This window comes from Clytia hemisphaerica, unplaced genomic scaffold, assembly GCF_902728285.1.
Source record: "Clytia hemisphaerica strain Z4C2 unplaced genomic scaffold, Clytia hemisphaerica genome assembly, whole genome shotgun sequence".
NCBI lineage: Eukaryota > Metazoa > Cnidaria > Hydrozoa > Leptothecata > Clytiidae > Clytia > Clytia hemisphaerica.
In genome coordinates this window covers 3,875,717-3,886,699 of record NW_027104101.1, presented here as the reverse complement: position 1 = coordinate 3,886,699, position 10,983 = coordinate 3,875,717, and the positions used below count along the sequence as shown (strand labels likewise).

The following is a 10,983-nucleotide window of genomic DNA, read 5'->3' as shown; positions in this document are numbered from 1 at the left end:
TAAACTTTGACAACAGGAAATGTTCGACAAATTCGACCAAAACTCTGTTCAACAAAGTTTGACAACAAGAAATGTTTGACAAATTCGACAAAAATTCCGTTCAACAAAGTTGAAAACCAAACAAATTCTTTCAACGGTCACACTCTTTAAGAGAAAACGCAAGTTCAGTAATATGGTTTTTATATTAGTAAGTGAGGACAGCGATAAATTCAAATTTCCCACAGTAAATTTTTTGTACAATACTGTATACCGTGAAGTCGGGTAACTTGCATCAGTGGAGGCTAACATGCATAGCAAAGTGAAATCAAAACAAAAATGGTAGAGTAGAGCTGTGAGCGAAGCTGCATAGTTCATTTGTTTTGAAATTTTGCTGCTTTGATTGGTCAGTCATTTGAGGGCTATGCATGACCATGTTAGCCTTCACTGATGCAAGTTACCCGATCTCACGGTAGGGGTAGGAGTTTGTAATTTCAAATTTTTGCAGCGGCTTGGTAGCACATGCCGGGCTCAGAATCACTGACAATTAACTTTGGTTTTCGAGCCGGGCTCAAATCTACTGTTTTGAAAAAGTTGTCGCAAGGCATTTTGAGCATTCTCCATGTTGCAGCTTGTATTGCGGTTTTGTCTGATTTTGCAAGTTTCTTTTGCCTGTTTCTCCTGGTAAAATTGAACTAAAAAGCTCAAATTTTGTACCAGCATATCATAATGATTAAAAAAATAAACAATAAGGACATTTTAGATACATTTATCTAAGAAAATTAAGCCATTTCAGTCCAAAACAGTCAAAAGGGCTTATCAGCACCACCCTGTCAGACACCATCTTGAAATAGCCTCATTTTGGGAAAAACACTTAATGAATTATGATCTGCATCTCAAAGTGAGTCACTGTATAAAATTTCAGCCAATAACTCCAAATTGTTCAGTTTTTATGGACATTTTTATGTACAAATTTTGCATTTTTTGAGTGCTGCTGTTGAGGTTGCAGCCGCTGTGGTTGCAGGAAAAATTTTTCGAGGCTAGTTTCTTTTTAATTTTACTTTTTATCATTTGTTTTTGCTCCCTTTAGTTAGAGCTTTAACACAATCATGTTTGTTAAAGATTTTTCAAAAGTTTTATTTTTACATAAATAAGTGTTCCCGTTTCATGTTAGACACATGTTTCATATCAGTTTGTTATATTGTGCTAATATAAGCAAAGAAATGTTTTTCTCTTCCTCTTTCTGACCAATCTTGCTCCACATTCGTGCCAATTCAATATAAAAAAGCTTGTAAATTAAAATTGATGATTTTAAGCAAACTTTATCACTCTTATTTAGAAACAAAACTTTTAATGCTGGGCCTTCACGCCCTTGGGCTTCTTGTTTCTTTATAATGAGGTGCTGACAAAATATTTTTTCTTTACATCTATTTTTCAAAGTCATAAAATACCTTCAAATCACAGAAAATGAAAAAGAAACACCGCTGAAGAAAATATATTGATCCTACAAAGTCTTTTCTAAAAAGTGCCAAATCAGCCGCACTCGAATAAGTGGAACTTAAAGAAGATTTGAAGATTTGAATTTGCTGAAAACTTTAATCGAGTCCAATAACATTGAATGTATCTCGTAAAAATGGCCTCAAAACAATAGATTGAAAAAAGATTTTTCATGATGCATTCTTCAGAACGTAAGTAAAAGAACATAAAATTTAATTAATTAATTATCCTAAGTGACACAAATCGTAATTATAAGTAGAATATTTCAAAATACATCTGTATATCATTAAAAACTTGCAAAACAACCATATGGTCAACCATCAGGCATCGAACGACCAGTTTAGAAACAAGTTGACATTCGTACCATCATTCGAGCGCACGGGCGGGCGAGCGCTCAGTAACCATGATATGGAAGTTTCAAGGCTAGAAGGGTTTATCCCCACTATCATCTAGTGCAAACATAACTTAAGAGAGATAACGATATCTCTTTAATAACATAGCAAAGGTTCCAAACAAAATCGGCTTTCTCGTGATTCATTAACCCATTGTTAAAAGTGGAAGAAAAAGGAACAAATTGCTATGCTATGTTTGCACTTCTAGATGACAGCGGGCTTAACCTCAGCAGCCTGTGACGGCAGGGTCCTCAGCCTTTGTTTTGTCCAAAGTTGTGAAGATCTAGATAAGGAAATCAAATGAATAAAATCAATTGCAAAGATTCGTTAGGAATGACCTTTTATCGCGTCAAGGCGGGACAACGATCATTCATAAACAATAACCACCTGTATAACTGTGACGTGAGAAGGATGAAATAATTGTATAAGTTCCCTTAAGGTATCTACTTTAAGTTTAAGAAAAATAAGGAAGAAAATCCATTACACCGAACTCCGATTCACTAGAGAAAATTAACGTCTCAAAAACTTTTCTCTGGTCAAAAGAGCCGAAATGAATGGCCAGGTTGAAATAAAGGAAGATACTGACCTCAGCATTTGTTGGATGTATTCCAATCAGGTCATCAAAATGTTCTTTTGTTGCACCTAAAAAAGAAGGGAAATGAGGTAATTAATAAAGATTCAGATATCATAGACAGCTCCAGGATTTTCAGGCTTTACTCTTGATCTATAGGCACTGCTATAGGCGGCCACTAGAAGCCCCCACCGGGAATCGCATATTATTAGGTTTAAACATAATAGAAAACTTTCACAAAATATGTTTATCAATAGCTTAGGTTTCGAGCAGTGCTCATATCCCGAAGAGTACGAGTTTTACGCTCGAAACGAAGAAAGATATGATGTAGCCTATGTCGACTTTTGAGCATATTACACCTCCACTTCTAATGTTCATAAAGTTAATAAAGATTTACCTGTTTTGAAAGCCAGTGCGAATCCTTGAATCATTTCACCAGCGTTGGGGCCAACTACGTGCATACCAATAACACGTTCCTATGGTTACAAAAAGAAATTTGTCAAAATAAGAAATTCAAAGAAAGATTATATAACTCTATAAAAGTCTACTCGCTATAAGTGTGTACACTCTCTTTTGCTAACATCTTGAAACCAGGTCAACGTAATTAGGAAATTTACCTAGAGAGTGGTTTGCACACGGTAACAAGAAAGAATTCACACTTTAAAGAGAATGGGTTTTACGAGTCTTTGCTTTTGATCCATACTAACCATAGAGTTACAATTGGTATTTTCTATTTCTGTTTCAATTTGTTGGTAAAGCACAAGAAGTATTTTAACTTTTGTTTTAGTAAGAGTAACCTCTCAGGTGCTTAATAAACACCCTCCTCCCGTTTATTAGACCTCATCCCGTTTATTATCTGAAAAAGCTAATTAAAATTCAGAAAACGCGTGTCAAACTAAAAATCAAAAACATTCAAACAGAGCGAGAAATCATTTTCACCAACTTAACGCAACAAGGACAAAAGTTGAACCAACAAAACAAAACAGCGACAAACCTTAAAACCAACAACAATAACAAAATAAAAACAAAGAACCAAAAAGTAACAACCCACAAAAAAACAATCTTACAATAGACAAACAATCAATATAAATCTACAAATTTAGCGGAGAGAAAACCGGTAAGTGAATTTAAAGAAAGTTGAGAAATAAATGGAAAGCGGATAGATGAAGACCAAAGTCTGGCATCAGGTGTGGCCATGAGTAAGCTTGCCCTGCTACTCTAGAGTCACCTCATCCCGTTTATTAGACCCCCGTCCGTTTATTAGGTATTAAGTACCTGAATGAGTTAGGACATTTCGATTTGAAAATCTAGCTTCCGAAAACTTGCGTCTTATCTGGCACCTACATAAAGACTACGGTTGTTATTAAACAAATGTCTGAGTATAGGAGCAGAGCAATTTTAATTTCACAACAAATTTTACATCATCTGTTTTGTTGCAGATCAGCTTTGCATAACATCCATTATCAAGTCTGTGTGCTACTGTTGCTTCAAGAGGGGTGAAGTTGGAATGGTAGGTGGTGACGTTCTCGTCTCCGTATTTCTTGATGGCATCTTCTTCTGAAAGACCGCAAGCTCCGTATTCCAAAGGTGTGAAAACTGTCGTTGCTACGTTCTCGTAGTCACACTGAAAAGAAAAAGTGATGAGAAAAGCTGTTTTATATTTTTTTGTGTCAGGGATTCGTAAGCTTTCTACGCAATTATCCAAACAAATTACTAATTTTGTGGAAGGTGCATGATTTCTTAAACAGAAGTATCGAAGTATTCTGCCAAAACAAAACAAACAAGCAACATGCTGAATGGACCTACCTGATGATGAAAGCTAGATAATAGGGCAATAAGGAGAAAAATGAAAACAATCATTCAGATGATATAGCGTTTTGCGAAAATGCATAAAACATTAAATTTATCATTGATTGTTGATGGGGGAAGAGGAAAGGGGAGTACGGAAAATAGAAATAGAAAGTTCATCTTTCATCAGTGCTCAAAATTTCATAAAAAAATATTAAGAACAGCTTGAGAAATTCAAGAAATACTGTCTTTCCGGCGAAAATAGGTTGTTCCGGCGATTTTTGAATAGTTCCAGCTTTTCAAAGATCAATTTTTTTGAAAATTGAAACATGCTTGATGGTGGGCATTGCTATTAATAATGTTTTTGAATGAAAAAACAACCAATTATAAGAAAAAATTCAATGAAAATCCAGAAAAACGGCGATTTCCGGCATATTTCCGGCATTTTCGCCCGAAAAAAAAATGTTTTTCGAAAATCGGGCTCCGTCACATTTTAGGCATTGCCATTTTGCATCATTGTATAAAATCAGAAAAGAATAATGAGTCAACATTGAGAAAAGCTATATTTTCTTATTTGGTTAAAGGGAATTTCCCCAAAATACGAAAATCCGTTTTTAAGGAGAATAAGAATTTTCCGGGAAAAACCACTTCAGCCATTCTTTAGAGAATCATGCCCTCCATCTTTGTACAAAAAATCAGAAAAAAGTAATAACAGGATTTTGCACAAAGTCCAAAAAACCCTATTTTTAAGGAGTTTTTGGGCCAAATTTGCCCAAACATATTTTTTTTTTGAAAATCGAGCTCCGTCACATTTTAGGCATTGCCAATTTGCATCATTGTGTAAAAAATCAGAAAAAACTAATGGGTTAACATTGAGAAAAGCTATATTTTCTTATTTGGTTAAAGGGAATTTCCCCAAAATACGAAAATCCGTTTTTTAAGCCGAATAAGAATTTTCCGGGAAAAACCACTTCAGCCATTCTTTAGAGAATCTTGCCCTCCATTTTTGTACAAAAAATCAGAATAAAGTAATGACAGGATTTTGCACAAAGTCCAAAAAACCCTATTTTTAGGTAGTTTTTGGCCCAAATTTGCCCAAATAAATTTTTTCGCAAAAATCGGGCTCCGTCACATTTTGGACATTACCATTTTGCATCAATGTGCCAAAAATCAAGAAAAACTAATGAGCCAATCCTGAGAAAAGCTGGTAACAGACGGACGAACAAACGGACGAACGAACGGACATCGGTTAATTTATACACCGGGGTAGGTCCAAAAAGGGATAGAGAACTCAGGAGAATTAAATTATATGTAAATCAAATTCTATCACCTTTTTTTTTAAACAAAACACCGAAATCGAAAGATACCCCTCCCTCTAATGATGAAAAAGAGCGGTACCCATACCTTCTTCTGAGCACCAGCGAAGATTCTTTTAGCAAGCAATCGGCCAGCTTGGATAGCAACTGGTGTCAGTTCAGGCTTTCCTTCAGCCAAATCACCAATACAATAAATGTTGTCCACATTCGTTCGATCGGCGTTGTCCGTGATGACAAAGCCACTCCTGGAGATCAAAATCAGAATATCTTTAGTTCATACAGAAATCTCTATACACACGTCTCAAAATCATGAATAAGGGTTGCTCGTTTTGGTCAGCAGATTACCTCACTCGACAGTCCTCAAGACTCATGTTTATGATATGCTTAAGAAGGGTGTGGGCTAAACCATTGATGTATGTTTATTTTTGTAATTTGAGTGACTTATTTGAAGTTCCGTGAAATAAGACATTTAAAGATTTGAGGCAGGTTAGTTTAAAATGCGCCTAGCATACTTTACAAGCTTGTAATACAAACTTTATTTAATGAAAATAAAGACTTGAACGCATGAATAATTCGAACAAGAAAAAACTAAATGCAATTTCATGTCTAATAATAATATTAAAACGTTTAAATCCTTACTTTTCGTGCAACTGTACACCAGCATTTTGTACACCGACGTCATCAATGAGGGGTTTTCTACCCACAGCCAGAACAACAGAATCGTATTCAGCACTTTCGATTTTGTCTTCAGCATTTTTGTAAGTCACACGAACTTTGCCTGGAGTACCTTCTTCCAGTTTCTCAAACTAAAAGAAATAATAAGTATACAAGAGATACTCAGAATCAAACAATCATAGATAATAGGTATTACTATGCATATACTTATCTTTTGTCAAATAAGTTCCCTATTTTTTTATCAATTTTAAGCTAAGGTTTTGTGCAACTGAAAGAAATTTGAAGTGAAACAAATGTTGCGTTTTCAGCGTTTTCTTTTTTTTGAAGTTTGTGGTAAAGCGATCTTTACTTAACCAGACCTTGTTCTTATTCTGTTTCTGTCTCTTTTCATGTTTTCAGGACCTTTTTCTCTTTGTTTTTCCCAATCAACCTTAGCAGAGTCTTTCTTTACCCCTTCATTTTTTCCATAGTTTAGAGGCAATAATTACCTTAACGATGTTATAACCTTTGAGGAACTTGATTCCTTCTTGTTCCATATAGTCACCAATACGGTTGGCCATTTCTTGGTCAAAACCTGAAAGGGAGAATAGCAAAATGAAGCACAATTAGTTCAAAGAATTCTTTTTCAAACTCATTAAATTTAATTGAAACTACACCTCTGGTCACTGAGCATCTTGCTAGAATTTTTCGCAGTATACAGGATGAAATTTTCTGTTTACCTCTAAGTAAGATTGATCTGACCATGACAGTTGTGTCGTAACCCAAGCCATGCAAGAAACCCGCACACTCCAATGAGATGTATGAAGCTCCAATGAATAGAGTTTTCCCGGGTGCATAAGGAAGTGAGAAGATATCATCACTGAAAAGAGAAAAAGGAAAAAAGTAGGTTTCTAGCTTTTGAATGCTTAGTGCGTAGAGCTGTCTCTAACTTTCCCACAAAGCTGTCTGCTGTAATCATCTTTAAAAGAATATTAGTATTGTGTTAAAGTTTTATTGGTCAATCTCCTTCTCCTGCTCTTACTCCTGCTCTTGCTCTTGCTCCTGCTCCTGCTCCTGCTCCTGCTCCTGCTCCTGCTCCTGCTCCTGCCCCTGCTCCTGCCCCTGCTCCTGCCCCTGCTCCTGCCCCTGCTCCTGCCCCTGCTCCTGCCCCTGCCATGTTCTTAGACAGCCATCCAGGTTGCGTATAGACCCCATGAAAACAATTGAAAGACTTGCTAGATTACTGCAGGGTCTGTTCCCATTAAAATATAAACAAGATTGATAAAATAATTAGTAAAAAGCGCATACCTAGTGATACAACACTCTTTAGCTCCAGGAACATCAGGGTAGATAGGTCGCCCACCAGTAGCTAGAACAATATTTCGTGCAGTAACTGTCTCCTCCTTTCCTGAGCGGTCAACAAGTTTCAATGTGTTTTTGTCCACTAAGGATGCATACTTATTGTAATATTTGACGTTTTGCTGACGTAGTTGAACTTTATAGCCCCAATTCAAGCTTCTGATATGGTCTTGGATAGCTTGGACCATGGTTTCCCAGTTGTGTGTATTTTTCTCTGGTGTACTCCAGCCATAAGCTTTTGCGTCTGTCAAAGATTCGCCTGCAAATAGAAAAGAAAATTGTCTCGTTTTACGTTGGCACTCTTTATCTTTGCAAGGCTGGGCTTAAAAAATTGTTGGTTTGCCGTCACCCGACCCTAGGTGGGTCGGTCGGAATTTTTTTTTATTTTGGCGATTTATGAAATTTTCGTCCATGGAGAGGTTAACAGTTTGTTTACATTTAGGTAATTTTGAATAAAAAACAGAAGTGCTAGCAGGGAATTTACGATTCTTATGCTTGAGACAAACAAGATACGAATTTTGATTTTTTATTGTTTGAAGTTTTTGAAGGAAAAAAAATCTTTTTTAAAATGGCTATAAAATTTTTTGGGTCGGCAGGTTTCGAGGTAGGGTCGGTCGGGTGACGGCAAACCAACAATTTAGTCCAGCCCAATACTATTATTATTGTGATGTTAACTTTGAAGTCTTAAAAATATATTTAGAAAATATCGGAAATGGCTTCTTTACATGCCTGAATTTACTCTAACTATGTATATTTACTTTGAAGAAATACAAGTTTAGGTCGTCCTTTGCAAGGCAAAATAGTTTTTTTCCATAGATTTTAAAAGAAAACAGAAACATTATTTACAATTACTCACCTAAAAGAGCAGCTTGATGCATTAATTTCTTTGGGATGCATCCAACATTTACACATGTTCCACCGATGCCCCATTGACTTCCTTTTGGTGTTGGTTTCACAAAATCTGCTACTGCTACTTTGGCACCATATTTGACAGCTTCCTGAAAGTGCAATGAAAAAATTGAAATATCTTTAAAAAATTGAGGAAAATGCACCTAAACCATTGTGTCATCAATCTATGAAGAGAAAAACAAATGATGTAACTCAAAAGCTTTGCAAATTAGTTCAACTATCCGATCCTGGCTTTTCTTATAATGAATTTGCACTCAGTTAAGGATGTATTCACAAACATAATATAGACCACTACCATCTCTAGACCAACAAAATTTGATTTAAAACAACTCTAAATTTTCTAAGAGGGTTTCCCAAAATTATGATCAACAGTAGGACTTCTAAAGACTTTTGCTCTGATACTTTAGGTGGAAAAGGTAACCTTTGAACAAGCGAGACCACCAGATCCACCACCAACAACAAACAAGTCATAATCATATTCTTTGTCGTCACCAGAAAGAAGTTGTGTCAATCGACCTTCTTTGAATGCTGCTTCAGTGTCACTGGCACCTCCAAGATGTTTGTTGGCGACGAAAACATTTGGTACTGTTTTTTGTCCTGTTTTGGCCAGTAAGGCTTCTTGAATCTCTGCACCATTAGCTGAAAAGAAATAAAATGGATTTGTTTAGCTCCATTTTGGATAGCAGAAGTCGATATTTTCTGTTTAACACATCAAGCAAAAAAAAGCAGTTTCTCTAAACAAGATGTTGAAAAATGTAAAATAAAAGTCCAAACTATGTAAAGAGAAAGTATTGCCTACTTTCTGTGAATCTATTTTTCCAGAAAGTTGAACTTAAAAAGGTTGAATTGATTTTAGTAATTAGTCTCAAACTGTACCTTCCAAATCCAGTTCATAAGCTTTGTATGGTTGGTTTATATTATTGAAAATTTCTTTGACTTTTTTACAAAATGGGCAGTAAGATTTGGACCAAATCATAACTTTATTCTCTTTGTTATGACTTTCCACCAACTGATTTATGGAATCAATTGGCGCCATTTTTATGCCAGTTGTGTGTAAACAGCCAACTAAAACAGCTCTTTTATCTAAAAAATAAAATTATCAAGATAAACATTCCAATTGGAACAATAAAGATGCCTTATTTTTAACAATGTTTTTTCTAATAATGTAGCAATAACAGTAAAAATATTTGTTCTTCAAGTATACAATATTTTAGCAGCATTATATCTACAATAAATCCATAGTGAATATTGCTAATTATAGTATGATTTGATGGAAAATAAGAATAGTGAAAGACAGTTAAGAAGCTCCAATATTCAAGAGTGTCTGAGAAGCATTAATTCGCAAAACATTTTCAACCTTTTCTTTATATTTTGCCAAACATTTTTACAGGGTTCCTTCTTTCACCTTTGTTCTTCTGTTTTCTACTAAGGGCAGTGATTATATCACGTTCTGGATATAAGATGTTATCTCCTACCCCTGGATACTTAAGATCTGCTATTTTTATTAGTTGCCCAGAGAGTAGCATGGGGAAAAAATTTAAGATGCTTGAAATTACTGAAAAACATTTTGCCCTTGAAGCAGGTTGAAAAATAATTTTAGTAAGAGATAGTGACTCTTTTGAGTCTTAAAATAAATTGGGAAAAGCAAAACACTCTTGTTTGTCTGCTCCTTGTTAAAATCGTTTATTTGTTAGTATTGAAAGTTATATTTTTTAAATTATGATTAGTCTTTTATAAACAACACCGCAAAAGAAATATTTCAAACAATATTTACCTAAGAAGTTTCTTCTTGTAGGAAGAGTTTCAAAACATTTGTTGCTACTAGCTTGTAAGCTTGAGAAATGTCGACTTTTTGTGAAAATAGATGGTGAAAGTCTTTGACTGTTGAAAAGACGAAGACTGCTCTTTGCTTCTCTTACTAGGAAAGAGTATTTTATCATTCAAGATATCTTGTATCTACAAAAACAATATATGTGAAATAATAAGTTCTTTGTTTCCAACTTTTCAGACTTGAAAAGATTTCTCAAACAATACCACTATTGTATACGAATAAAATTTGCAAAGCAATCCAAATCTCTATTTGCAAGTTGCGAGCCAAATTCACGAAAAGAGACTAAACACAATAAATCCAATTTTTTTATAATTTCAATTAGAAGAGGCAAAGGTAAAATACCAGCCCACCTTAAAGTTCTAACACAGGCTTATGATTTTGAACCTTAGAATCTCAGGATCTAAAAGCTCAAAAATGTTCCGATAAGGCTGAAGATAAGCTTGGAATCCACTTAACCCCTCCCAAATCAAAAATCTAATGAAACATAGTGAAAGTGCTGAAATCCTAATTCCCCTCCAAGCTTTAAATTCTGAAAACTGTTTAAATACAAAATTGTCAATATATTTTGGCAGTGAAGTGATAAGAAGCATCACAGACTAGTTCAAAAACATACCGTCAGTACGATCAAGACAAGATTTTGACATCAAATCATAGTAGAGCTGACAGTTAGTTGGTCTTAAAGCGGTTGTA

General features: G+C 35.1%; 1 protein-coding gene across 1 annotated transcript; it reads right to left on the bottom strand.

The window, feature by feature from the left end:
• Window positions 1-1,324: 1,324 nt before the first annotated feature.
• Window positions 1,325-10,436, bottom strand: LOC136813135 (thioredoxin reductase 1, cytoplasmic-like). Its single transcript, XM_067069664.1, has 13 exons — window positions 10,237-10,436; window positions 9,339-9,545; window positions 8,884-9,101; window positions 8,410-8,551; window positions 7,503-7,812; window positions 6,935-7,074; window positions 6,704-6,789; window positions 6,180-6,346; window positions 5,629-5,785; window positions 3,857-4,060; window positions 2,834-2,912; window positions 2,452-2,507; window positions 1,325-2,148 (listed from the first exon to the last, which is right to left on the bottom strand). The coding sequence occupies exons 1-13, from the start codon at window positions 10,400-10,402 to the stop codon at window positions 2,092-2,094; spliced, it is 1,989 nt and encodes a 662-aa protein (XP_066925765.1). The 5' UTR covers window positions 10,403-10,436; the 3' UTR covers window positions 1,325-2,091.
• Between the last annotated feature and the right edge of the window lie 547 nt (window positions 10,437-10,983).